At 52.7% G+C, this 27683-nt stretch overlaps 2 protein-coding genes and 3 non-coding genes across 8 annotated transcripts in view; 4 read left to right on the forward strand and 1 right to left on the reverse strand.

Moving 5' to 3' along the window:
- The first annotated feature begins 986 nt into the window (after window positions 1-986).
- Window positions 987-22680, forward strand: TRPV2 (transient receptor potential cation channel subfamily V member 2). Of its 3 annotated transcripts, none has more exons than XM_074319413.1 (20): window positions 987-1325; window positions 3089-3328; window positions 5422-5555; window positions 7058-7351; window positions 7941-8239; window positions 9600-9773; window positions 10202-10357; window positions 10954-11049; window positions 11923-11993; window positions 12489-12654; window positions 14139-14582; window positions 15563-15690; window positions 16607-16686; window positions 18612-19250; window positions 19635-19726; window positions 20120-20777; window positions 21011-21059; window positions 21506-21577; window positions 21968-22048; window positions 22280-22680. In XM_074319413.1, the coding sequence occupies exons 2-14, from the start codon at window positions 3126-3128 to the stop codon at window positions 18695-18697; spliced, it is 2331 nt and encodes a 776-aa protein (XP_074175514.1). In that variant the 5' UTR covers window positions 987-1325; window positions 3089-3125; the 3' UTR covers window positions 18698-19250; window positions 19635-19726; window positions 20120-20777; window positions 21011-21059; window positions 21506-21577; window positions 21968-22048; window positions 22280-22680. The 3 variants fall into 3 exon arrangements, with proteins under 3 accessions (XP_074175514.1, XP_074175513.1, XP_074175515.1); XM_074319414.1 differs by adding an exon at window positions 14072-14138 and having other exon boundaries at window positions 1004-1325; window positions 14245-14582; window positions 19635-20777; XM_074319412.1 differs by having other exon boundaries at window positions 19635-20777.
- LOC141569045 (small nucleolar RNA SNORD49) lies at window positions 20862-20930 on the forward strand. The gene has a single exon (XR_012492439.1). It is a non-coding gene; the product is annotated as a small nucleolar RNA SNORD49 (small nucleolar RNA).
- Window positions 21356-21426, forward strand: LOC141569044 (small nucleolar RNA SNORD49). The gene has a single exon (XR_012492438.1). It is a non-coding gene; the product is annotated as a small nucleolar RNA SNORD49 (small nucleolar RNA).
- On the forward strand, window positions 22137-22209 carry LOC141569056 (small nucleolar RNA SNORD65). Its single transcript, XR_012492450.1, has one exon. It is a non-coding gene; the product is annotated as a small nucleolar RNA SNORD65 (small nucleolar RNA).
- A 976-nt stretch (window positions 22681-23656) lies between the features above and the next one.
- The window catches only part of LRRC75A (leucine rich repeat containing 75A), a 45109-nt gene continuing 41082 nt past the window's right edge, over window positions 23657-27683 (reverse strand). For both annotated transcript variants that reach the window (XM_019757416.2, XM_019757415.2), the window contains 2 exons: window positions 27048-27163; window positions 23657-24447 (listed from right to left, as the gene is read on the reverse strand). In XM_019757416.2, the coding sequence (XP_019612975.2) occupies window positions 23907-24447; window positions 27048-27163 (657 nt within the window). In that variant the 3' untranslated portion in view covers window positions 23657-23906. The remainder of the gene's footprint in view (window positions 24448-27047; window positions 27164-27683) is intronic.

Raw genomic sequence — 27683 nt, forward strand, 5'->3', positions numbered from 1 at the left:
ATTTCATTATAATTGATTTAAATTTAAATAGCCACTGTGGCTAGTGACTATCATATTGACAGCACAGGTCTACAGTGTAACATGCAAGACAGGGTTACAATGAGAGATGAAACTGGAGTCATGAGAAGGACACCCAGATTGTACAGGGGTGTGGAGTTTGCATTTTATTCTAAGCACTGGGGGAAACCATTGGTTGGGAGTGGGGGACTTAAGCCAGTGAATGAGGTGATCTGGTTTTCATTTTTGGAAGATAACTCCAGTTGCTGTAAGGAGAATGGATTATGAGGGTGAGGGTGGGGCAGGAATGAAGCAAGGAGACCAGTCTGGAGGTGGCTGCAGTCTCCCAGGGGAGCGATGATAGTGGCTTGGACCAGGCAAAGACAGAGATAAATTTGGTAAATTTGGAGTGTGTGTGTGTGTGTGTGTGTGTGTGTGTGTGTGTGTGTGTAGAGGGGGCTTGCTGATGGTTTGGATTTTTGGGTGTGAAAAATAAGGAAGTATCTACGGCTTCTACCTGGATGGTGACTGTGTCTCCAAACCCCAGGGTTGAGTTCAGACTAGGGCAGTACATGCCTGGCGCCTGTACCCCCTGCCCTCCACCGCCCATGCTGGAAGCACCTTTAACTAGGGGAAGTCCAATCCTCAGTGCCCACGGCTAGTGACCTTGGGGAGGCCCCAGGAGGTGGGAAAGTCCCCTCAGACTGTTGGGTGGGTGGATGGGGTGCATTCCCAGGGGCATGTGCTGGACTGAGCCTCTCCTCTCCTCTCCTCTCCTCTCTTCTCCCTGGGGGCCATCCACATCAGCTCTCCCTGCCAGTTCTCAGTCTGAGCCACATGTCTGTTAAGAGGCTGCGGTGAGGAAAGGGAGAGGCAGATCGGTGTAGTGGGGCAAGACCCCTCCACCATGCCAGCTCCCAGTGGAGGTAATGCCCCAGCACCCAAGGGTTGCCTCTAATTACCCCATCCCCATCTTGGGCCTCAGTGGCTAGACAGTAAGGGTGGGGAGGAGATGGGGCGCGTCTCCCAGAGCAGGGTGTGGCCAGTGATCCAGATGGTCAGTTGCTGAAGGCCACCCTGTCCTGACTGGGGAGTTAATCCCCAATCCCCACCAGGCAGGCTGGTGGGCTGAGGGCGTGGAACACCGAGAGGCAACAGCCCATCAGCCCGAGCTCCCAGTAGGCTGGGGAGGTGCTGCAGCTCCTGAGCTGTCAGGCCTCGCCGCCCCTCCCGGCTTCACTTCCTCCCGCAGCCCCCGCCGCCTCGGAGGCTGCGGGATCCCAGAGCCGGCAGCCAGCGGCCGCCACACCCTAGCTCAGCCGTGCGGGGTAAGTCGGAAAGACAATTCTGGGGGCGTCTGAAGGGCGGGGCCCCCAAACCTGACAGTGAATGATGGGGTGGGATCCCCAAGTGGGTTCCTTGCTTCTGCAGCCCTGATCCAGGGTCTAAGTGGGGCTCCCGTTCCCTCTATCTGCACTGCTAGACCTCTTCCTTCCCCGCCAGGGTGGGTGGGGGCTCCAGCATGGAGGCAGGGGCTGGACAGACAGCTGTTGCTGCTGAGGTCTGTGGTGGTCTGCGGAGCAGCCAGGGAGGCGGAATGGGGTGGGGTGGGGTTGGGACATAAGCCAGCTAAACGGTGTCCGTCCCAGGAAGAAAGCCCCAGCATGGGTAGAAAGATGGTGGGTCAAAACTGCCTGTTGAGGCAGTCAGCCAGGTCCCCACCTCCCCTGCTTGTGTGAGAAAGTACCCCACCCAGGTTCCTCAGGGCTGGGGGAGCCCGAAGCTGGACAGAGAGAGCCCTGGCCCTGCCACCATCCCACCCTCTCCGCTTCCCAACCCCGTGCTCTTTCTGTTCCCTGCTCCCCTCTCCCACCCTGCTGTCTCCCCACCCATCTCTGACTTTTTCTTTCTGCTTCTACCCACTGGGGGCACAGGGACTTCCTCTCATCCCCACCCCCCACTGTGGCTTACACCTTGCCATGCAGTGGGGGCTGTGGTTTCAGTTCTCTTGGGAGAGTGAGATAGTGCTGTCAGTAGAGCTCCGCCAAGGGCCTGAGGTGGGGCTGCCGCTCAGAGGGGGCTTGGGCAGCCAGCAAAGGGTCTCCCTCTCCACTCTGAAGCTACTAGAGACCCTAAGGCACAGAGAGGTGACATTTGATGCCGTCAGAGATGAGTCAGACTGAAAATACAGATGGGCCCCAAAAGATTTTAAGAACTGAAGAGGAAGTCATGATAGGGTGAGGTGGTTTTAGACCAGACTCTGCCAGCAGCTACCCTGTTTCCCCAAAAATAAGATCTAGTCGGACAATCAGCTCTAATGCATCTTTTAGAGCAAAAATTAGTATAAGACCTGATATTATATTATATTATATTATATTATATTATATTATATTATAAAGACCTGGTCTTATAGTAAAATAAGACCAGGTCTTACAGTAATTTTTGCTCCAAAAGATGCATTAGAGCTGATGGTCTGACTAGGTCTTATTTTCGGGGAAACACCATAGTAACCTTGGTAAAGTCACTTCCCCTTTCTGTGCCTTAGTTGTCCTGGCAGCAAAATGAGGGGTTTGATAGACTAGTGGTTTTCCAACGGTTTCCCCCAGAGCGCCCTCTCTGTGGTGAAAGACTGAGTGACGCACTCCCACCTGACAACTGCACTTTTATCTGTTGTGAATATTGACTACTGGGCAAGATGTTGTGTAGAGAAAGGGTTGTGCTGTTGATGCAAACATTTGTTATCCCTGGATCAGGAGCTGTGGCCTCTCATATCAGGAAGTCCCAGAGAGAAAGTCAGGAACAATCATGGCCTTTCCTATGGGACAACGTCAGAGAGGCCAACCTCTTGGGTCCCTGTTCCTACCCTGTTCCAGGACACAGCGCCATCCTCACGCCAGGAGACTCCTTCCCTCTCTTCCCTCTGCCTCCCTCCTTCCTCTCCACTTCCTGTTGGGCTGAGCTCCACACAGTGGGTGGTTCTAAATGTACTTAGCTTCTAAACTTCTCTTTCTGCAGCCCCAGCCAGACCTCCTACCCCTCCCTACCTGGGGCAGGGAGGAAAGAGGGGACTTTGAAATCTCTGTCTCCATAGAGGTTCCAGCTGGACAGAGCAGCTTCCACACGTCAGGATGACCTCACCCTCCAGCCCTCCGGCTTTCAGGCTGGAGACACACGATGGAGGTGAAGAAGATGGTGCTGATATGGACAAAGGAAAGCTGGGCCGTGGAGATGGGCCACCCCCCATGGAGTCACGTTTCCAGGAAGAGGATCAGAACTTCTCCCCTCAGATCAGAGTGAATCTCAACTACCGCGGAAAGGGAGCAGGTGTCAGGTGAAGCAGCAAATGGAGGTGCAGCCCTAGGGCCCCTCACTTACATCAGAGCACCCCTGTGGGGTCCTCCATGAGGCTCTGATGGTTCTTGGGTCTGGCAGGCTGAACTCTGCTCTGCTTTCTGGGGTTGCTCCTTCTGGAAACTTCCCTATTCTTGGCCTTTTGCTTTCTGAGGTGTTCTTCATAGGGACATACTCTTCCAATTCCAAGTATTCAACTGAACTTTGCATCCCCCTGTGTGTGCCCTGGCCCCCACCCTGTCATGTCCCAGTGACAGATGGTAGCAGGATCTACACTCCAACCTGATGAGAGAGTCAAGGACATCTGTGTCCCAGGAGCTCCTGGGTTCTGCACCAAGGCTGACCCTGTCGCCCAGGGCATGCAGACGCTGGGGATTGTGGATGGTGGGCTTCTCCTGAGAGTCATCTTCACTTGGATTATCCTGTGGTCTCTACCAGTTTAGATTGTGTGAGCCCACTTCTAGCCCTGTGGGAAGGGTGTGGGGGTACACCTGCCATCCCCCTCAGTGTGAGGTCTGACATACGAGGTCTGACCAGGAGAAGTCTCATGGTTCAGGCAGGACTCTGTCAGAGAAGCCCCTTCCTTCCTCCTCATGCCTGGGACGCAGCCACCCGCTTTGGCTTCCCAGCCCAGACCCCCTATATTGTTTGTGCTGCAGGAGCACTGTCAGATTCAGACCAGGACAAGAGCGGATGCGTGCGAGGCTTTCAGGAGCTGGGGAGCCTCCCTGACAAGCAGAATGGGCCCCTTGATGCCCTTTGGTGTCTCAATCTGTGCCCTTGTGGGGCTTCCCTACCCCGAGAATATGATATTACTCTGTAACAGGAAATAACTTTGTCCAAATAGTCACTTCCCCTGGGTGGACTACCCAGAGGGCTCGCTAGTCAGCCACAGAGCCCTCTTGGTCATGTTGTGGCCACGTGGTCTGCTGGGCAGATGATGGTGCATCTGACCAGGCCAGGCAGACATGCAGCTTCCTGGTGTCGGGGAGGCAGGGCCGGGTCACATGAATACGGCTTAGGACACTTTCGGATACGACTGATCCCAACAATCCCCTCACTCATCAGCGTTGACAACCCTTACTTGGTTGGCCCATTCCAGGGGAGTCATGAAACTAGGACTTGAGGGTCCCTAAAGTGTCAAATAGCACACACACACCTTTGTTTGTCCCTTCATATATGCTGGTCATGGTGCCAGAACACCCCCCGCCCCCATGAGCTTGTTTCTGTGAATAGTGACATGCCCAGGAGGGGGTACCCCTTCCCCTTCCCTGTCACCAGACACGGCTAGATTCTGAAGAGCTAAAAGGACGCTTCTGGGACCTTTCCCGGAAGTGTGGCTTCTCAGTAAAACTCCAATGAGCATCTGATAGGTTTCAGTGCTGAGCCCATTGTCTCTGAGAAACTTCTGTCTGCCCAGCCTAGAGTTTCTCTGGGGTTAAGAGTCAGGGTCTGGAGTTAGTTAGACAGCCCCCATGGGAACCCGGTTCTGCCACCTTGTGACTTTGGCGAAGTTACTTTATCTCCTTGTTTGTCTAATGGAGAAAGTAGAGATTCCTGCCCCCAGGGATGAAGTGTGCATTAAAAGGTGCAGATACTCCATTATTAGCCCACAGTGGTTTCTGAGAGGATGAGGGACTTTTCTCGATTCCTTTGTTGAAACCAGCAGTGCATATAGCCCCCAACAGTCTGTGGGCACCTCCTATAGCCCCATTCCGACCTGGATCCCAGCTCAGGAGCCATGACAATTTCCTATGCTGAAACTGACACTGTGGGATTATGAGCCTATTACGAGATCATCAAGGCACCCGATGCTGAGAAACATCTGTGATGCCTGGAGCCACAGGGATGCTGGGGACCAGAGCTTTGGGCAGTCCCCCTCTCCCCTCCTGGGGCTCTGAGCACTTGGGGTCTCCTTGCTTTGCCCTGGGAGGGCAGAGGTCCTCAGAAAGGCTCCCATGGGGCTCCTGGACCTGCGGGGCGCACAGTGCTCACAGGGCTCCCTGAGATGGGGAGCTTTCTGGGGGGCCTGTGGCTCTTCTACAGCATCATTCACAAACTACATTCCTGCAGCCAGCCGGACCCAAACCGCTTTGACCGTGATCGGCTCTTCAGCGTGGTTGCCAGAGGTGTCCCTGAGGAACTGGCTGGGCTACCAGAGTACCTTCGCCGGACCAGCAAGTATCTTACCGACAAGGTGTACACAGGTAGGCCTGTCCTACGGGCCAGAGCCTCCATGTCTTGCCAGCTGTGCTGAGACTGAGTTGGCTGGATGGGCCTTGACCATGGTCAGGAGCCAAGGGGCTGGTGTTCTTTTTCTTTCTTTCTTTTTTAAGGGTGAGTGTCCTTAGCAGCCCTCCTGCCGGAATAGCTGCAGGGGGACCTTGCTGACAGAGCCAAGGACGCGGCTTATAGTCCTGGCTGTGCCTACCACTTTCACCCACCCCACCAGCTCCTGGCCTACCTCTGCCACCTGCAGCCCATTTCAGTGGCTGAATGGATTCTGTGGGGATCCTCAGTGCATTCCCTCTCCCTTCCTTCCTTCCTTCCTTCCTTCCTTCCTTCCTTCCTTCCTTCCTTCCTTCCTTCTTTCCTTCCTTCCTTTCTCTTTAAATACAGCATTGTTGAGATATAATACACATATCATATACTTTACCCATCTCAGAGCACTCTTTTCCCAAAATCTAAATATCTTTATTGTTTGGGCTGATTGGAAAAATAACTTGTGCATCCTAGAAGATTCATAACAATGAAATGCATAAAGCTGAGGGTAAAAAGTCTGTCATCCCGGACCCCTGTTAATAATTTGGGATACATCTTTTCAAACTATTTAAATATGTTAGGTATATAAAGAGGGTGCCAAAAACATGTATACACATTTTAAGAAAGAAAAAAACCTGTATTAAAATTACACTGATGAGCACCACTTTGAGCACCTCTTGTAATTGCAGAAGTCAAACGTGACTTGTATTCATCTTTTGTTATCGGTATATATTGAGTATTTTAATTTTAATACAGTTTTTTCCTTTCTTAAAATGTGTATACATTGTTTTGGCACCCTCTGTATTTACTAAATGGAGTTGTGCCATGTACACTAATTTTTGTAATGTGCTTTTTTTGCCCCGTACTACATCTTGTAGTATTGTCCATTGCCATATGTATGCCTCTAACTCAGTCACTTTACAACTGCAGAGTTTTCCATTGTTTAGATTTACCATCATTTCATTAACTAATTCCTTATTACTGGCCATTTAGATTAGTTTGTAGTTTTTGGCCTCAGCAATACCATGTGCCAGACCCTCTGTGTGCTAAGCATTTTGTATATAATTCTATTTGATCCTGACAATAACCCCGGAATATCCCCATTTTACAGTGAGAAAAACAGGTTAAGAGAGGCCAAGTGACTTGCCTGAGGAGACAGAGCCATTAAGTGGTAGAGCCACTGAACAAACACTGCTCGGAGTGTTCTTGTACAGACAACATTGCACGTAGGACAAATTATGTCTTAGAAACAATTTCTCAGGCAGAAATGGTAGTCAGTGGAGACTCAATACCCTGCGTCATGGCTATGCTTCCACCAGTCATGTGTGGCAATCTTTTTTTATCCTCCCCAGGAGCACTTTGGAGCCTGGGCTCCCTGTGCAGGCTGGCAGGCAGCCCAGCCGCTCCAGCCTAAACACCCTGGTGCCCCTCCCCCCTTCCCCCACAGAGGGCTCCACAGGGAAGACGTGCCTGATGAAGGCCGTGCTGAACCTTCGGGATGGGACCAATGCCTGCATCCTGCCGCTGCTGCAGATCGACCGGGACTCTGGCAATCCCTGGCCTCTGGTGAATGCCCAGTGCACAGATGAGTACTACCAAGGCCACAGTGCCCTGCACATCGCCATCGAGAAGAGGAGCCTGCAGTGTGTGAAGCTCCTGGTGGAGAATGGTGCTGACGTGCATGCCCGGGCCTGCGGCCACTTTTTCCAGAAGAAAAGCCAAGCGACTTGTTTCTATTTTGGTGAGCAGTCTTTCTTGGTTAAAGTGAGGCACAGAGGGGGGTCACACGGTTAATGGGTAGTAGAGCTGGCCCTTCAAACCAGGTCTGTCTGATGCCGGGACCCCTGCTTCTAATCATTAGGTGGCTTGCAAAAGCCATTTGTCTTAAGAGATGTTTGCCATTGTCTGGCCAAAGAAGCTCACCACACACCCAAGCCTGGACCAGGGCTGGGGAATGGTTGCTAGAACTGGCCTGTGACAAGACTCAGCCAGACAGGGCCTGGCTAACGGGCGTCTGTGTTAGGCAGCAGTGGGTCTAGGCTCTGTTGAAGAAAAGAGAGAGAGGCAGGGGAGATGGGGACCTTGGTGATGGCAAAGAGCTTTGGTCCCCTCTCCCTTGTGTCAACACCCACAGGGCTGCATTTACCAGCACTCATAGGAGAAGGCACTGCTGCCTTACGTGGGGCCTGGGACCCCAAGACTATGCTCCATACTTTCCTAGGGGTGCTTGACCCATTTCGAGGAGGCCTGGCCTTCTGTCTAAGGAGTATGAGGTGGAGGCAGGTGGAAGCTGGGAGGCCTGAGTCTCAAGCTGCCTCCTTGGCTCCCAGGTGAGCTGCCCCTGTCTCTGGCTGCGTGCACCAAGCAATGGGATGTAGTGAGCTACCTCCTGAAGAACCCAAACCAGCCTGCCAGCCTGCAGGCCACTGACTCACTGGGCAACACGGTCCTGCATGCCTTGGTGATGATCGCAGACAACTCGGCTGAGAATAGCAAACTGGTGATCCAGATGTACGACAGCCTCCTCCAGGCTGGAACCCACCTCTGCCCCACCGTGCAACTTGAGGACATCTCCAACCTGCAGGGCCTCACGCCCCTGAAGCTGGCCGCCAAGGAGGGCAAAATCGAGGTGAGTGGCTGGCCTCCCCTCCCCACCTTTCCAGGAAGCAGCAGGACTCACCCTGAGATTTCTACAAAAAGAGCCTGGGGTAGTGGCCTAGATCAGTGGTCTCCCCGCTTTTCGAATGAACACTCCTATTAGTAAGAACATTTTCAGCACGCATGTGTGTATTTATTGATAAACTATATCTGAACTTACATATTACATTTAAAACACAGGGATTTAAAAAAAAATCATTTGGGTTTCTTGATTAGGAGACAGTCTTTTCATATACTTGCCTATTCTGCTATTAAATTTACTCTTAAGTTTTCTTCATCTTGATCAGTAAGTATTCTTTGTAATGAACATATTAGCATTTTGTTTACTATAACAGTTCCAAAATTTTCTCCCAGTTCAACATTAATTTTTATGATATTTTTTGCCACACAGAACTGTTACATTTTTATGTATGTGAATGTAATTATTTTTTCCTTTAGGGTTCCTTGGTTTTGCTATTGCTTAATCCTTTTGCAAGGTTATATATCTATAACCTTATGTGTATGTTATATCCATATTTTCTTCCAGGCTTTTACAGTTTCATTTTTAATGCCTAAAATTTTGATTTATCTGGAAGTCATTTTGGTCTAACGAGTAAACACGATCCAGCTCTACCTACCATTTTCCAAATGGCTCACCAGTTGTCTGATCCTTACTGCCAAAGCTGGCTTCATGGGTATACAACCGTGCAGTTTACAAAGGGGCCTATGCTTAAAATTCAGGTATTTTTGAAGGCTAAGATAACAATAAACATAAGTAGAAGTTTTGCTATTTTATTCCTGCCCTCCAAGGTTCCTGGGGAGTGGGAACCTCCCTTTGTTATCTATGTGGCCTGTGGAAGCTGCTCCTCAACCTGGTCTTCCCTTCTCCCCATTCCTCATTTGTGAAAGTAAATTACTTCTTCACCTGTTTGGGTTAGTGACTCTTTCTGGTCTGTTAAAAGCTCTGGACTCTGACCACCGAAGGGCACACACATGGGCAGCTGGTAGCCTCTGATCTCAAGGGTCCTTAGGGACCCCTGGGCTGGAGATCCCTCTGCCGTGTGAGGAGTCCATGCAAGAGGCCAAGGGGCAGGAGTGGGGAAGGAAGAGCTGTGCTGGCTGGCAGACCTGGGCATATGTGGGCAGGTAGGAATGTCCACACTGTGGCTGAGCATGTGTAGATGTATGTAAGAGTTTATACATACAAAGACCCATCTGTACAGTGTGTGTGCACGTGTCTGCTGCAGCTCTGCAGACAGTGGGTAGCTCTGCTGGGTGCTGAGTGTTTCCCAGACTCCCAGTCAGTGCTGGGAGGTAGGCAAGCAGCCAAGCTCACGTGGCCTGCCCTGCAGATTTTCAGACACATCCTGCAACGGGAGTTCTCGGGACCGTACCAGCCCCTTTCCCGCAAGTTCACCGAATGGTGCTACGGGCCTGTGCGGGTGTCGCTGTATGACCTGGCCTCTGTGGACAGCTGGGAGGAGAACTCAGTGCTGGAGGTCATCGCCTTTCATTGCAGAAGCCCGGTGAGCCTGCAGGGGCAGGGGTGAGTGGAGGGGGCCTGGCAGAGCTCCCTGCAAGGTCCACAACTCAGGCTGTCTGCTGGACCACACCTGCCCTATTCCGTGCCAGTGGGAGTGTGGCTGCACGTCCTTGTCCCAGTTGTTGGGTCCACACTCATTCCACACTCCAGTCCCACCCGAGTGGAGATCATACCAGGGTCCTGGTGGCTACCACTGCGGGCCTTTCGTTGACCAGCACCTGCTCTGGACCGGAAGGAGAAGCCCTGGGTCACTCCCTAGCCATGACGGTGTGGCGGCGGCAGGTGGGGAGGGTTACTTGGGGCTCCCCTCTCTCTCCCCTCCATTCCTTCAGCCCTTGCATTGAGGCCAGCATGAGTGGGCCCCTACGTATACCTGCTGAACGGACCCTGGCTCTCACATTCCCACCCCAGCACCGACACCGAATGGTGGTTTTGGAGCCGCTGAACAAACTGCTGCAGGAGAAATGGGACCTGCTCATCCCCAGATTCTTCTTCAACTTCCTGTGTTACTTGATCTACATGTTCATCTTCACCGCTATTACCTACCACCAGCCTGCCCTGGAGAAGGCAAGGCTGGGCCCGGGGAGGCGGGGCACATGGTAGGGAGACCTCTTGGAACCAGCCCTGGGAGGAGCTGGGGCAGGGATGACCACTTCCACCTTGCAAATGCTGACGCTGAGGGTTTGAGTGCTTGAGTGATGTGCTCAAGCTCTTACCCAGCTGGTGATAGCGTGGATGCCAGCAGCCCAGGAAGAACAGTAATAGTTAATACTTAGTGTATATCATATGTGAGAAAGTATTCTAAGTGATTGACAGGTGTTAGCTTATTTAATTCATGTTCACAACAACCCTCTGAGATGATGAACTATTATCATCCCCAGTTAACAGTTAGAGAAAGGAGGCACAGAGAGGTTAAGTAACTTACCGAGGGTCACACAGGCTGTAAGTGGTGGAGATGGGATCTGAATCCAGACAGTCTGGCTCCCAACCCCATGCTCCCAACCACTATGCACTGTGCCTCTCAATAGACTAGAATCCAGGGGTCCTGCCCCGGAGCCCATGTTCCCTCTACTGCTTCGAGTGGCCTCTCTACAGCTCAGGCTCTCAGCTGTGGCTCTCAGAAGGTGGGCTGTTGGTGGTCCTACCCAAGTATCTCTTCACAGGCCCTCCTCCCCATGAAAGTGACAGCTGGAAACTCCATGCTGTTGTTGGGCCATATCCTGATCCTGCTTGGGGGCATCTACCTCCTCATGAGCCAGGTGAGGGCTCCTCCTATCCCCTCCCCCCACTCCCCCTGGCTCCCAGTCCACCCAGGAACAAACCTAGAACTACAAGGAACCTCAGAGTGAGTTAACCACAGTCCCTTTGTTTACAGGGACACCAAATCCGATAGCTGGTTGCACCCTGACCTGCGTCCTCGCAGTTGAAGGCTTTGCCTTCTGGGGCTGGGTCCTCTCCCTGCTATGCTTTCTGAGGTGCCCACAGGGTAGCAAATGGCTCCTATGATTCCTTGACAGTGCCCGCTCTGCTCCTAGGGAATCGAGCTAGAAGCCCCCACCAGGTCCCTGGGCGGGGGCATTCCTCACTCAGGGAGCACAGAAGAGTGGGGGCTGGCGGGGCTCAGCCCAACACCCCCAGCAGGGCCTCTTCAGTTGAAAATGCTGCAAACTTGCAGGAGACAAGCTGGGCCATGGCATTGAGACTCTCTCAGAGGGGGCAGAACCTGGGCACCAAATCCAGGTCGGCTGGAATACAGGGTGGCTCCTGGGAGGCAGGGAGAGGGAGAGACAGGAACTCTCCCCCTCATCATATGTACTACATGAGTTCTTCACTTGGATCCACAAGGAGCCAGGAGACCCCTGGCATTCCCTGGGTGTCTGTGGGTTGCTGCAGATGGGATCCAAATGTTTTGGAAACAGGATCCAAATCTTAGCGATCAGCAAAATTCATGGGCCTCTCCAAAAAGTCAAAGCTGCTGCCAGAGCCCCCGGTGTGGTCTTGGCCAAGCTCCCACAAGGCCAGCAGTCAGGGGCATAGTGGGAACCTGTGCTGAGGCCCTGAGGGCCCACAGGGCTGCTGTCGTGGCCTGGAGAGCCGGTTTCACTCCCTTGTCCTCCTCCCTCCCCCCGCAGCTGTGGTACTTCTGGAGACGGCGTCTGTTCATCTGGATCTCGTTCATGGACAGCTACTTTGAAATCCTCTTGTACGTGAGTCCTCACTCCTCCTTCATCTCAGGCAGAGGACACCAGGCGGGCTTTAGAGGGGAGGACCCAGGGCCAGGGAGCTCCAAGGGGTTGGGACCAGAGCACAGGCCAGACTCAGGAGTCCGGCTGTCCAGCCTGGGGCTCACTATACACGTACTCCCATTCTTGTAGATCATTTACCAAGTTCTTGCTATGCACCAGTGGAGCCTGGACTCTTTACCTGTCTTGTCTCATTGAATCCTCACAAATGCTCAGGCGTGATTACTACATATTACCCTATATTACGGCGGGGGGGTCTGGGGGTGAATTCAGGTCCCAGGGATTAAATAACTCGCCTGGGATGGAGGTCAGGACCTGACTGCGTCCAGACAGATGGAGGACTTCTTATCCATCGGACTGTCATGGGAGAGGCAGTGGTGGTCAGCACTGGCCAGTGGGGGTGAAGGGGTCCTTGCCAGGTGGCCTGCAAGCTGACCCACACTCTGCCCCCACAGTTTGATCCAGGCCCTGCTCACGGTGCTGTCTCAGGTGCTGTGTTTCCTGGCCATCGAGTGGTACCTGCCCCTGCTTGTGTCCTCACTGGTGCTGGGCTGGCTGAACCTGCTTTACTATACACGTGGCTTCCAGCACACAGGCATCTACAGCATCATGATCCAGAAGGTGAGTCTGGGGTGACCCCGCTGCAGCCAGACTGGGAATGGCTGGACCCCACAGTTAAGTGGGATTCCTTTGGGCCTCAGCCGGCAGGCACCTTCTTCCACAGCTAACCTGGGCAGAGGAGAACCTAAGCATGTCTGCCTGTGCATCACGCACCCAGACACTCGCTGAATGTAAGCATGAGTATGAGCGTGCCCATGCCTGCTCTCACTCTGCATGCATGAGCCAACGCCTGCACGTGTGTTTGCAAGTGCCCACACAGGAGCTACATGCATCTTGCACACCGAAGGAGCAGAGACAATGCACACAAGCTCACCTGTGTGCCTGTGCCAAGGGACAGCTGGGCATATGGATATGCATTTATTTATTTATTCAACAAATGTTTAGGACGTATGTACTATGGGCCAGGCCCTGTTCTAAGTGTTGTTCACTAACAAAATAGACAAGTCCTTGCTCTTTTGAAGAGGACATTCCTGTAGGGGAAATGGAAACACTAAGAAAACAAATGAAAATGTTACAGACTGCCAAACGCTATGAAGGGAATACATAGCACAGTGTGATGGAGGATGGCTGGGCAGAGAGTGCTTCAGACAGGGTGGGCTGGAAGGCCTCTGTGAAGTCGTGACAGCTGAGACCTGAAAGAATGATTCAGCACAGACTCAAGGAAGAAGCATTTGAGGCAAAGAGAACAGGAAAGAAAAAGGCCAGAAGCAGAACAAGGCTGGAGTGCGTGAGACAGAGCGAGGAGGCTGAGGAGAGTGAGGGAGAGGGAGGCAGGTCGAGAGGCCCTGAGGTTTTTAGAACATTTTTAAATTGTGGTAAAATATACATAACAAAATTTACCATTTAACCATTTTTAAGTGTACAGTCACATTGTTGTGCCACCATCCCCACCATCCATCTCCAGAACTTTTTCATGATTTCAAACTGAACCTCTGTACCCATTAAACACTAACTCCCCATTCTCACCTTCCCCCGCCCCTGGCAACCACCACTCTACTTTCTGTTTCTATGAATCTGATTACTCTAAGTGCCTCATAAAAATGTAATCATACAGTTTTTGTCCTTTTGTCACTGGCGTATTTCACTTAGCATAATGTCCTCCAGGTGTTCATCCATGTTGTAACGTGTCAGAATTTCCTTCCTTTTTGAGACTGAATAATATTCCCTTGTATGGATACACTACATTTTGTTTATCTATTCATCCCTCAATGGACCCTTGAAAAGGGAAGCATCCACCGTGTGATCTCATGTAGATTTTTAAAAGACCCTTTGGCTCAGTGTCGCTCCATAGGGCCCAGTGTATGCAGATGTTTATGTGTGTGGAGGGGACGGTGTGTACATGGAAACCCATTCCGAGGGTCGGGGGTCATGTCTGGTGGCCCACCCACCCACCCCGCTCCTGGCGCGTGTGTTCTAGGTCATCCTGCGGGACCTGCTCCGCTTCCTTCTGGTCTACTTAGTCTTCCTCTTCGGCTTCGCTGTAGGTAAAGGCCCCCCTCTGGCCCCTGCTCAACCCTTGCCCACCCTGTACGCCCTCAAGTCTGCCCATTGGCCTCCCCTGGCTGAGGACCCCCTTCCACCCTCCTGCAGCCCTGGTGAGTCTGAGCCGTGAGGCCCGGGGCCCTGGGGTCCCCACAAGCTCCAATGCCACGGAGGCACTGCGGCCCCAGGCAGGACAGGAAGGTGAGGAGGACAGCTCGGCCCCGTACGATGGCATCCTGGACGCGTCCTTGGAGCTCTTCAAGTTCACCATCGGTATGGGCGAGCTGGCGTTCCAGGACCAGCTGCGCTTCCGCGGGGTGGTGCTGCTGCTGCTGCTGGCCTACGTGCTGCTCACCTACGTCCTGCTGCTCAACATGCTGATCGCCCTCATGAGCGAGACTGTCAACAGCGTCTCCACCGACAGCTGGAGCATCTGGAAGCTGCAGGTGCCCGGGAGGCTCCTCTCCCCCTGCCCAGGTTCTGTGGAAAGTGGGCAAGACTCAGCTGAGCTGGGCCCCTGCAGCAGGGCCAGGGCCCCAGGCGGGCTTGCCCTTGTCAGGGTCTCCATCAGCCACTCCTTCCTTCATAGGGCTGCTGTGAGGATTGAATAAGCTTAGCTCTCAAGCCCTTAGGCCAGTGCGTGGCACACAGTAGGTGTTCACTGTGTTAATTATTATCAGCATCATGATTATGAAGTATTTCTTGAGTGCCTGCAATGGGGCTAGACATAGTTCTAGGTTCTAAACACACAGCAGAGATATTAAAACAAAGTCTGCCCTATGAGCTCCCATTCTGTGTTTATCGTATGTTAAATGGGCAGTTTGGTGGGTGAGGCAAGCAGGCTGTGCAGTCCTGGGGCTGGCCCGGCTTGGAGGAGTTGGGGGACCAGAGGTCCCTGAAGCCGGAGGCTGATATGACACCCACCTAAAGTGGAAGCAAGAGCTGCTTCTTGACACGGGAAGGGTGAGGGGTAGGTCTGGGCAGCTGGTGCAGAGAGAGCCTTGCCCAGGAGGCTGGAGTGTGTTACCAATTCACTGCTCACCCTGTCTCTCTGAGCCTCCGTGTCCTCCCCTGCAAAGTTCTATGTTCTACCTACCTCGAATGCCAGTGGGAAGGCACTTGTGTGGGGTAGAGCAAATGAACCTCCTCACCAGGTGGTGTGAAATTCTGGAAACTGTAATGATGCAATAGCAAGTAATTGCTGAGCACTCTTTACGTGCTGACTTCTCCCGAACTACCAGATACAGTGTCCTCAGTCTTTAAGTGAGGAAACTGAGATTCCCAGGGGGTGAGGGCCTAACACCACACAGGTCATCAAAAGTTGGAGTGGATTCCAATCCATGCGCTTAGTGGACTTTGGGTTGTACTGGAAAGTGCTGTGTTGCATCTTCTTGACTGCTCTATCCGATGCGTCCTTTGTCCCCAGAAAGCCATCTCGGTCCTGGAGATGGAGAATGGCTACTGGTGGTGCAAGAGGAAGAAGCAGCGGGCAGGTGTGCTGCTGACAGTTGGTACCAGGCCGGACGGAAGCCCCGATGAGCGTTGGTGCTTCAGGTGAGTGAGAGGGCAGGGAAGGGCAGCTGGTGCCGCCAGCCTTAGTCTTCTGAAAACCAGGCGACCACTGCCATGACCCAAGGCTGCTGGGAAAGGAAGGGCTTAGGAGTGATGGGGACTCTGCCCCGCCTTTCTCCCCCCCCCACCCCCGCCCTCCCAAGGTGAGGTCAGGGATGCTGGATCTCATAGGCCTGGGGCTGCCACTGCCTGGTGCCCTACCTGTCTGGCCATTGCCTGTCCCATTGGCTGAAAATGAAGGTCCCTCCCTCGTGGTCCCTGACCTATCCTTCTGGCCTGAAATGGGGTACAATTAGGAGGCCAAGAAGCCAGAGGGACACTCAGGTTATAGCACAGCAGCCTTGCCCTGGCTGGTCTGCTCTGCCCTCCCAACTCCCTCACCTGGCCACGGAGGCTACAACCCTTCCACAGGGAACAAACTCTTCCATGCCCAGGGAAGGCATGGGCACTGAAAGAGGAAACCTGGTGACAGATAGACACATTTTCATGAGGCAACAGTTAAGCAAGGAGAAGGGAGGGTCTTAGGCATGTAGAGAGTAGCGACATAGGGCCCCAGAACCTGGGAACGCAAAGGCATACCTGATCTGAACTCTTCTCTGGATGTTCAGGAAACTCAGGTCACTGTGAACAGTCTGAAGGGACGGATGCCTGTTCTTCCATGTGGGCACCTGGTCCAGAGGGCAGCAGGCTGATAGCTGCAAGCATAGGGCTAGAGGGGATCGTGGGTGGCCCAGTGTCCTGTGCAGGAGGGCAGAGAAACCTCACCCTCCTTGCAGTCTCTTTGTCCACTGGAACGTCTGTTCAGTCCACCCACTCAGGAGCTGGGGCCCTTCTCCTGGGGCAAAGGTGGCTGCACCGTTGGCATCCTGTAGCCTCAGAACTGCTCTGTCATCCTCAGGGTAGAGGAAGTGAACTGGGCTGACTGGGAGAAGACGTTGCCTACGGTGTGTGAGGAGCCTTCAGGGCCAGGCATCCCTGGTGAGTAGCCTTGGTGAGAGGCTGTGCGTGTGTGTGTGTGTGTGTGTGTGTGTGTGTGTCTGCCTGCCTGCCTGGCCACACAGCCACGGAGAGTCTGGGGCAGGATCTCTTCTGTGGTTACTCCCCAGCTCCATTCATTTAAAAAGACTGACGCTGTTAAAGTGGTGCTTCCTTCCTGTCCTTTCCATCCTCACCTCTTAGCTGGCCTGTTTTCAGGCAGTCACCTGGGAAAACCTCTGAGGCTGTTAGTACTTTCACCAGCCCAACCTTCATCCTGTCCTGCTTCCCGCCTCTTCATCTCCATCCCCTCCTCTTGGCAAGTTCCAATCCACTGCACCCTTTGCCCATTCAAGTGCCAGTCCTGGGCTGAGCCTGGAGAGCCAAGTTAGGGAGGGCCCCCTACTCAGCCCATAGCTTAGGTGGCATCTCCCTGAGCCCCCACTGGCTCGGTCCCGGTCAGCCTTGCTGACTTGAGCACCTGAGCTTTCCCCCACTACACGAGCCCCCAGCCCTTTCCCACCTCCAGCTCCTACATCTCTGAGGAGAAGCCGCTTCCTATGCCTTTCCCACCTCTCATGGCCGGCGTCTTCTCCACTCTAAAACGGCCTAGTATGGCAATGGCGCCTCCATCCCCACCCTGCTGCTTCTCACCAAGAGTGATGCCTGTTCCGAGGACTAGGTCTCTCCACAGCATTCCATTTCTGGAACCTTCAATAGCTGCTACCCTATCTTCCGTTAGCTCTCCTCCTCTCTCATTCATTGTCCGACAGACTCCACTTGCTTGTGCCTGTAGCCCCAACCCCTCCTACCACAGCCTGCTGTGTCACCCATGACCGCTGTGCAGGGGCTCCTCTGGCCTCCTGCTCCAAAGCTCACTGGTTTCCTAGGCTCCTGGGTCCCTGACCAAGGCCCTCGCAAACCCATGTGTTTCCTGCCCACCCTCTCTGTGTGTCTTCCTTAATTCTGTCTCCCGTCCCTGCACTGTCAAAACTCTGAACGTTACTTTGCTCCTCCTCTTGCCTCAAGCATTCCACACCCCAATCCCACACCCCACTGCCTGCTACGGCCGCCAACTGGACATGCCCAACAGGAATAGCCTTGGGGCTGCACTAGCAGGCAACATGTATGTAACCCCACCCCCTCCTCACCCAGGTGGGAGGCCTTGATGGTTTCTGCCCCCACAACCTCTGTCTGGTGCTGTGTCCTCCAGGCTGCCCAGGCCGCCACTTGGCTTCTCCGCCCTCGCCCCTCATTTCTCCTGATCCTGCAGGGCTGCTCATCCTGCACCCTGACCTCCAGACAAGTCTTTCTGCTTCAGGTTTATCCCACTCCAATTCCTCAACGTAGACAAAAACTACACACGGCCCTCATTACACTATGCCTCCCACTGCCTGGAAGGCCATACTCGTCAGTGTGGAAGTCAAAGACCAAAACTGTTGTCCAACCATTCCCCACACCTCCCTCCATGTGACAGCCAGCCTGTCTACCATGCTTCTTGTTCTTTGCTTCCCTTGGCCCTTGTCTGTGCTGGAAGTGCCCTTCCTGCTCCTCTGGGTGTCCAAATCTGCCTCCTCTCTTACGGTTTGGGTCCCCTCTCTCCTATGAACTCTCTAAACACCTAACTCGCACTTCCCTCTAGCTCTTCAGCAAGCCTCAGGTGTTCTGGTTTCTAATGCAAAAGGCTGTCACCTCCAGAAACCTTAAGCTCCTGGCAGGAGGCCCCTCACTAGCACAAGGCAGGAGTTCAGGAAACGCTTGTGGAAGAAGGGAGGCAGAGAGAGGGATTGCTGGGGACTTCAGAATCCCCTGCTGTCACAGGTCATGATGTGGTTTCATGGCTATGACCTCCTCCTGTTTCCCTAGCACTTGCCTCCTGAGGACACACCCCAAGGGCCAAGTCACAGTGCTTTTCATCCCATTTACAGGCACCATGAAGAACCCTGCCCAGCCCGGGGAGGACAGTGCCTTGGAGGAAGATCATCTGCCCCTCCAGCTCCTGGAGTCCCACTGAGGGCCCAGATGCCGCAGGAGGCAGGCAGGGCAGAAACGGGGAGTATCTCCAGCCCTATCTGATGGCTCTGGCTCCAGGGAACTTTAGTGGCAAATATAAATAAATATTTTCTCATGACTGACTATCCTGGAAACATTATTTGAACAAAGTTACTATGCCCTTGGGCTGGTCAACATCTGCATGACTCTGTGGGCACAAGCCTGCGTCTGGGGCTGGGCTGTTCCCGCTCTGGGCACAGGACATCCTCACCTGCTGCTCCCAGCCTCAAGACTGTTGTGTTCCTGCGTGCAGGTAGCTGGCTGAGGTGCTGTGCCCGTTGTCATGGCAGACATGGTGGTGGACATGGGCAAACACAGCCACCTCTTCTCCCTCCCCCACAGCCTCCAGACACCTCCAAGATGTTTCTCCAAGCCTTTGAGCTCCTTGGCTTAGGTCAGACTCTGGATTATTGCCTTCTCTCCCCATTGGGCTTCCTGCACAGTTTTCACCCCTGTAAGCCATTCTCTGCAGGGCAGCCAGAGGGACCTTCCCTTAGGAAGAGAAGAGAAGCATGGTACGTCTGTGTTCTGAAGGCTTGAGAGGTGCCCCAGTGCTCACAGGATGCACTAGCTGGCATCCCCAGCCCTCTGCAGTTTTGCCCAAGCATTTCCAGACACCTCTTCTCCCACACCCCTGCTGCCCCCCATGTTGTCCTTGGCACTTTCAATAAATTCTTCATGGAGGCTGATGGACCTCCTGCGTGTCTCACCCCTTGACCTGGCTCTCGCTGGAAACCCCTTCTGCAAATAAGATCCTACATTTATTTCTAAGATGAGCTCAAAAATTGTCTCATTATAACTTTTCCTATTTATTCCAGTCAAAATGAATTGCTCTCCCTTAGGGTAATGCGAGTTTATAAATTGTGTATGCATGGATTGCATTGTGTTTTTTTTTTAAGTGGGAAAGACCTGAGCATGTTCATATGCTGAAAGGAAAGCATTAGCAGGTTTCCACTGCTGGTGAGACAGGAGCATGGATAGAGAAGCCTGGGTGAGTCAGAGGAGAAGGCTGGCTCGCTCCTCAGAGGTCATTCTAAGGAGGAGGTGAGGGCTGTCAGAGCGCAAGGGTGGAGCGGCCCCGCGGATATTTTGGAATATTTGTGGGGGGAGAGCAGACTGGCAAAGCTTCTTACCGTGTTTCCCTGAAAATAAGACCGGGTCTTACATTAATTTTTCCTCCAAAAGACGCACTAAGGCTTATGCTCAGGGGATGTCATCCTGAAAAATCATGTTAGGGCTTATTTTCAGGTTACATCTTATTTTCGGGGAAACACGGTTGAATTAGGAGCAGCTACTGCCCAGCCAAGGCTCTGCAGGGTTTCCAATACATTATCTCATGTGATTCTCAGCACAACCTTCTGTGGCGCCGTTGTCTCCTTTCCAGATGAGCAACCGCAACCTCACAAAGGATGAACTTGCTCAAGGTCACGCAGCGAAGCAAACGCGGGGCCAGAGCTTAGACCCAGCAACCGCGTTCCAGCCCCTGCGCAGGCGCCCTCGCACCTCGCCGCGCGCCTGTGGCCCAGAATTCCCGAGGCAATGGAAGAGACCATCGGCTGTACAGTAGGGGGGAAACCTTGGGTGGCAGGGAGCCTGTATTGTTAAATGGTGTGGAAGTTCCTGTGAGTCTTTGTCAGTATCACCCTCCCTTCTGTGACGAGTGGAATGTTCCAACTCCTTAAGGGCCTGGGACACAGCGGAAGCAACCTTTTCATTAAAGCTGTTATGGAGGTGAGTTGTGTTTGCCTCTGGCTCTGGCAGCTGGTTGCAAAGGCAAATGAGCTAGTGCCTTTCAGGTTTTTGGAGGATGTTTTCGGGAAGCTTAACTGGAGGGCGGAGGGCGGCTTCGCCCACGTGGGCTTCCGGGCAGGCGCCGTGGCCGGGTGTTAGGGACTGGCAGGGCCGCGGTGGGCCGAGGCTCACGGACAGCGTGCGTGTTTGACCTGCAGGCCCGCCGCCCTCGCTGGAGCCTGAGGAACCCGAAGGCCGGGACCCCTTTTCCTGGGCTCGCCGTAAGGAATGAGCAAACCCGAGAAAACGGGGTATGTCGGGGTCTAACTGCACCGGAGGGCGCTGCACGTGGGTGGTGAGGGTTGTAATGGGACCACGAGGAAAACTTGCTCGACTGTCCTGATGATACTAATACTAGGAAGTGCCGTCAGATGCGATAACTGACGATTTTTATGCCTCTGACCGCAGTCGCTGAAACCCCGACAGTTCAGTTGCCTGTAACTACCAGAATTTGTCCTAAATGCACATCCGTCTAACATTTCAGGTGGCAGACCCGCTGCAGAGTATCGAAGTCGGCAGCATCCCACCCTGAGGTAAGGCCTAGTCTAGGTATGGTTTAACACGGAACTTAGCTGTAGCGTTTGTTACTTTAAATGCTCTGAAATGGCCTGGTATAGTTGTAATTTTTATGTGTTTAACATAATTATGCATTACTTTGTTGCGTAATTGCAATGGAAATGGCTGCCTTTAACCTGAAACTAAACTGCAGCGATCTGCATAAACAAACTCCATTAAAATATCCCCTGGCTGTTTTTAAGGGAACATTTAGCATAATTCCAGTTAATGTCCAGGGCTCTGGGGCAGTACTGGGAATGGAGAGGTGCTTGACTGCTCTGATGAAATCACTAATAGGAAGTGCCGTCAGAAGCGATAACTGACGATAACAATTCCTGGCTGACTGCAGTCAAGTCCTCACAGGTTGCTGGTGCCGGGAGTAAGTTGCTCTGAACTGTGACTCTTAATTTCTATATTCACTCAGGTTGCAAGTTAGTGAGGGACCGGCAACCATTCAACAGCTGAGTATTGGAGTGGGGAGCATTGGCCTTGAGAGGTAAGCTTTGGTCTGCAGAGCGATTAGTGGTGGAGGATGCTTAGGTGTTAAGTTGAATGATGTAAAATTACTATTGGTCAGATACTGGCAGTGGAGCAGAGTGCAGAGCAAACTCAGGAGTTCCTTTTTTACCTTATGGCTATATAATCCCGAGCAAATTGCCGGAATACTATCAGATGTAGTTTTCCTCCTCCTTAAAGAGTCTACGGTTTGTGATGTTTAAAGTACTGTAACTAAATGGTTACACCCAAGAAGCAAATTATGACTAAGTTCTTAAGGACTTTTGTTTGTTAGGATGGACGTAGATTTGTAGTTGAGGCTATGATCAGAACTGCCTCCAGTTCTTTAGCATTTGCTGTCTGTCTATGGATGCTCTATTCACTCCCCCAGGTTTTGAGTGCTGAAGGACGATCGGTACCATTTCAAAGTTGGTGGTGGCAGTGGCAGCGGCTGCTCACCCTGAGAAAAGAGGTAAGATTTGATCTGGACAGTGGCTACCCCCGTGGTAGAATGAATGAGCAGCTAGTTTTGTTAAAATTGATTTGTAGAAAAGGGTATCAAATGATGAAATCACCCAAAATAGCTGGAATTACCGGCAGATTGTGTAGTGGTGAACCTAAGGTTTTCTGAAGATATCTTTTATACTGTTGAATGACTGTTGTTTGGAGTAGAAAGTAAAACTGATACTTAGTTTCTTTGCAGGCTAATTTCCCAGAGAATGGTCAGCTGTGCTGCCACAGGGGCAGAATTTGAAGTCCCAAGGACCAGTAGTCACCATCAACTTGGACTCTGAAAACCAAGGCTTCAATTTTTGGTGTAGAAACATGCCCACCTTGTGCTGAGTATCAACAGGCCATTCTTACCAACATGGAGCTGAGAAAGGAATATGGCAACCTTTTCTAGGACAGGCACTTCTGGTGTCATTAAATTCATGAGCTTTCTAGTATTATCCCTTGCTCAAAAAGGAGCTCCTGTATGTAATGTACATTTGAATGTATAAATCTGTTAGATTGGGCAAGGGTCTGAATTCTTTAAGCTGGAAACATTTCCTCCTGAAATTTCCATGCATAAACTAACATTGTAATAAAGGATGGTCTTTGGTATTGGTTCTTAAAAATGTATTTGAAGAAAAAATATTTGATCACTGCTGTCAAATATTAGCAGTCCAGGTATGAGCATTTATCAGCTTCCCTGTGGTCAGTCTGAGCTGTCTTCCCCATAACTTCAGATTTTGAGGGCAAAAATCCCATAGCGTTTAAGGCATCCATACACTTGAATATGCTCCCTCTAGCCTGCTTGCCTTGCCAAATCCTTAAGCAGTGCCAGGCAGACCCATCTTGCTGCCTTCCCAGTCTCTCTGGACTTGCTGTCTATACTTGGGTCTAGGTCTTGCTTATTGTACCTAGAAGGGATTTTTTTTTTTTTTTTAAACTTGGTGGGCCTTGGATAGGGAGGGTTAAAACCTTGGATAACTCTTGAGAACTTTCAGTTCTTCCACCTTTCCTGAGGCACTAAATCTGCCAAAAATTTATAGGAAGTACTCTTAACCTCATCCTGGTCCTCCCAGTAGGTTTTGGGAATGTGTTCAAAGTGTCGGATTATTTTAGGGGCTTAGAAGCAATTTTATGGTAAAGGGGTCCTTAATCCTTTTTAAAAGCCTCCACATGAGCGACAGTGGAATCCACATTAAAGTCTGATAGTCTAGGGCAGGGGAATAGTGTCGGGTTTGAGTAGGCCTTTCTGTGCATACCTGTGGGCACCATCTGCCCCAGATCCCCTAGGGTGCTATGTATTGATGGGGGTGTTGGTCCCATGGACAGGCCCCTGGAATCATGGGTTTGAGGGAAGTCAGTTAACAGCCCAGGGTTCCACAAAGAGGAGGTAGACAGCCGTCAGTCCACATGGGGACAAGGCTTCTGGAGTCTGGCAACCTGTCCCCTACCCCAGCCTCCTTCAGTCAGGAGTTAGAGTAGGAAGATTCCAACCTGACTTGTGCAAGGGCACAGATCAAAGTCCTGGGTTGGATGTAGGGCCCCAACTCCACCTTTGCTGGAGTAGATAGCTCAAACAACACAGCTCAAAACTTGCAGCATCCATTAAATCTGGGCTGATACCTGGAGCCAGAAGGCAGATAATGGGATTGACAAGGGGGGAAATGGAGTGAGAAGTATTACACAGCCCCTCTTCCAGGTATTACAATGGGCTTCCTATGGGTGGGGCTGCCCAGTGCAGTACTGGGTTACAGCCTGAGCCCTGCCCTGTCCCATACCCTTAGTCCACCTCAAGCCATCCTACCCCAGACTTCCTGGTGAGGGCCCCCACTTTCATGTCACGTCTGAGCTTCACCTGCAGTCTCCCTGCCCTCCTGGTCTTGGGCAGGAGCCACAAGGTTCCATCTAGGGTCCTCCTGACCCACTGTCCCATCCTGGACCTCCTCCCCACCGCCTGGGCCTTCACCCAGCTCCAGGATGGTGGGTAGGTGGCCCTGCTTCGGGGAGCGCTTGCGCAGGCTGAGCAGGAAAGGCTGGGGCAATGAGAAGATGTCCACGTTATTGCCCAGGTCAATCCACGTCACACTGGGGAACTTGCTGGGGTCCTTAAGGGTGTCGGTGAGGTCACGCAGCAGGGCTCGTGTCAGCCGGTTGCCATTGAGGGCCAGTGTGGTGAGGTGGGGCAGTGTGCTGAGTGCCGGCAGTAGCTGGAGGACCATGTCATCTGTGAGGCCTGTGAAGCCCAGCTCCACGCTATCCACCTGCTCCCCACATCGCTGCAGGTAGCTGCTCACCCGCTCCAGGTCACGGGAGGTCAGCGGGATGCCCGACAGATCCACTGTGTTGTCCAGCGGGTTCCCAGCCAGGACAGCCTTGAGGCTGGAGGGGAGAAAGGACAACCAATGGTCAAGCAAGTAGGCAGGCCTTTTCTCCAGAGGCAGCAGTGATAACACCGTGCAGCCAGCCTCTTCTCCAGGGATGGGAGGAAACGGACCTCTAATCCCCTGGCACATCTCAGCCTGGCTGGGTCCAGCTGGCTGGAGCCTGAGGGACCACGGGAGAAGCCCAAGTGTTTCTGCAGGGGCCAAGCGTTCATTCTGGTGTCACAATACCTGGACTTTTATCTTCTTTTTCTACTCAGGGTGACCTTTAGTTTGTTCCTTAACCTCTCTGCCTGTTTTCCCGAAAAATGGAGCTAATTGAGTGCTGCGACAGGGTCCTTATGTGAAGTAAGTTAATAAGTGCAAAGTATTTAAAACTGCCTTGTTTAGGTGAGTGATGAATTAATCACTTGGGCTGAGCTTCCTGCTTCCCCAAGAGTGGCACAGGATCTGAGGCTTCCCTTGTCAAGGCCATCTTCCCCACCAGATGGGGGATCCTTAGGGAGAGCCCTGCAGGACAGCAGGCGGGGAGCCTGGGAGCTGCTGGCTCCCAGAGGCTGAGTGCTCTCCTCTCTGCCTGCTGCCACTCCTGCTCTTCTTTCTTCCTCTGCCCCTTGCTCTGGGGCCATAGCTCCCCATTTCCAGGTACCCCAGGCAAGCTCTTAGGCCCCACCTGGGACGGAGAGGGAAGAGGGAGGGCGTGTTCACAGCCTGCACACATTAATAACAGCAGCCCAAGCAGGATCACAGCTGGGACTTCCTTTCTGCAAAACCTGTGTCCTCAGGATCTCCTGGAGCTGGAAGGCTGCCCACAGTTTGCTCATCTTGCCCAGCCCCAGGGAGTTTGAAGGTAAAGCTCTCAAGGCCTGACATGTAAGGGCTTGGAACACTGCCTGACATTTGTTTAGCGTGATTTAAGTGTTTGCTGTAATTCTTATCAATGTCATTAATAAAGCAGGCCTATTACACCAGAGAAATAGGTAGTGTGGCGGTTAACAGCCTGAGCCTGGGGTTTGAATCTAGTAGTCCTGCCCCTTACTAGCCGGCTGACTAACTAGTCAAATGGCAGAAGTTACAGCCCCTACCTTGGTCAATCCTTCAGCAAGTGTTTGTTAAGCTCCTACTAGGTGCTGCGTGCTGCCCTAGGCACTGAGGCCACAGTGGTGAACAAGATGGGCAAGACCCCCATTTTCATTCTGCCTGAGGGGGGCTAGACAACAGACAAGGCAATGTGAGTGAAGTGAGAGAACAGCTTGGGAGGCATGGCTACTGAGGGAAGGCTTCTTTGAGGGGTAACATTTAAGCTGGCACGCAAAGAAAATAGCACGCCATCAGAAGGCTTTGGTAAGAGTTCCAGCAGGAGTGCAAGTGCAAAGGCCCTGAGGCTAGAAAGCTTGGTGTGTATGAACCAGCAGGAAGGCCAGCCTGGCTGGAGTATGGGAGAGTGGAGGGGAGAGACCAGAGGGGCTGAGGGCCCATCATATAGGGCCCTGTTTGCATTTCACTCAGTGTGACCTGGAAGCCACTAAAGGGGAGCGAGGCTTCTGAGGCTTCACACATAATGAACTGAGTGTATGTGTGTATGTGTGTTGGGGAGATAGAAGAAGAGGCCCCTGGATCCCAGCAGGGCAGCTCAAACTTCCAGCTCTTAAATCCTAAAGAAATGGCTCACAAAGTCTCATGGCATTTCAGGTTCCATGGGTCCTCCTGGCCTGCTCTGTCCCCAAATATGGCCACTGCCCTCAGCCCAGTGGGAGCCTCACTTTCTCCACCTGGGAAGGCCTCCCCTAGGATTCACCTCCTGCTCCCCAACCCCCAACTTGGAGGGTGGGGTTGTCCTGAAGGGAAAGGAGCTAGAGAGCTTTTTTCTCAGTGAGGGGGTGTCCTTCCCCTCCCCAGCTGCAGGACCTGGAAGGATGAGCCCACGGCAGCATCAAGGCCCTGCCAGTCTTGCAGAACCCAAGGTGCTCTGCCCCCATGGTCACTTGCAAGAAAGGCAGAGGTGCTTCCTCCTCCAGAAAGCCTTCCTTCCAGCTCCCCTCCACTTGCTTCCTGTCACAGCGCACAGATTGTGTCCCACGTGCCCCTCTCCCCCAGTTTTCAGAGGGCCACAAAACCCCTGAGGGTCCTCACTGCTGCATGGGCCAGGGATATGCCTGGGATCTGGGTTCCCCTAGGGGATATCCAGGAGAATTAGGGGGTGGGGGTTCCAAGAGTGTGTCCATGTTCAGTGCACCAGGAATTAGAAAACTTATGCCACCCCCTGCACCCATCCATCAGAATGGGCCCAATACTCCCCAGCTCCCACCCCACAGACCAGGGCCCTGCCTCCAGTGCCTCTCATGGCTCATGCCCACCTGTAATGCCCTCCTGGCTGCTTTCTCTCACCCCTGAATTGTCTTTTAATTTCACCTCCTTCAGGCAGCCTTCCAAGACAACCCTCTCTGGTCCAGCTCTTCCCTTCACCCCACTGTCCTGGGAGCGGGTGCTGTGCACACACCCAGCCTGCCATAGACTGACTGTGGGCTGCTCTTATAGGCCGGGTCGGGTGGAGGGAGGAGGGGCAGGGCAAAAACACTTCAGGTGACCATGACTCACCAGGCCTGTGGCTTCCTCTTCACCAGCCCCCGGTGCCGCCTCCATTGGGAATGGGGGCTGAGATGGTATGTCAGCTGCCGGCACAGCTTCTCCATGGCGCCCAGGGCATCGCCTTCCTGCAGAGGTAAGCACAGGCGGGGGTCCCTGTGTTGCTGGAGCGGGAGGGGGGGAGCCCAGGCCCCATCTCCAGCTTCCTGTCCCTGCAGGAAGAGCATGGCACCCCCAGGCTGAGGAGGGAGGCCTGATAATTGCTGACTCAAGGTGGGTGCCCTTAGCAGAGAGCAGTGGTTGCAAACTGATCTGCACAGTAGTTTTAGTTTTTGTGAATTGGTTGCTAATATAAAAAAAATGGAGATTTATATAAAAGTCTGGATTCCAAGTGACCTGACAATTGACTAGAGCTGAGTTGCCAGCTGATTCCTTAGCCAGGATTCACCATGGTCCTTGCCACTCCCCAGCGTCCAGGGCCATTCTGCTCATTCACTGGTTCAACAAATATTTATTGAGCCCCTACTAGGTGCCAGGCACTTGTTCTAGGAGCTGGGGACACAGCCATGAACAAATGTCCTTGCTCTTGTATTTCACATAGAGGAGGAAAGTGAAATATTTTTACCATGTCTTTTACCTCTGTCAAAA

This window comes from Rhinolophus sinicus, linkage group LG15 (genome assembly GCF_036562045.2).
Source record: "Rhinolophus sinicus isolate RSC01 linkage group LG15, ASM3656204v1, whole genome shotgun sequence".
In the NCBI taxonomy this organism is placed as follows: domain Eukaryota; kingdom Metazoa; phylum Chordata; class Mammalia; order Chiroptera; family Rhinolophidae; genus Rhinolophus; species Rhinolophus sinicus.

Excerpts from the sequence above, each read along its gene's own strand:
- TRPV2 (XM_074319412.1), top strand. The coding sequence starts at position 3,126 with ATGACCTCACCCTCCAGCCCTCCGGCTTTCAGGCTGGAGACACACGAT. Across the intron at positions 10,358-10,953 it reads ACCAGCCTGCCCTGGAGAAG|GCCCTCCTCCCCATGAAAGT; the intron begins GCAAGGCTGGGC and ends ATCTCTTCACAG. Across the intron at positions 15,691-16,606 it reads GATGAGCGTTGGTGCTTCAG|GGTAGAGGAAGTGAACTGGG; the intron begins GTGAGTGAGAGG and ends TGTCATCCTCAG.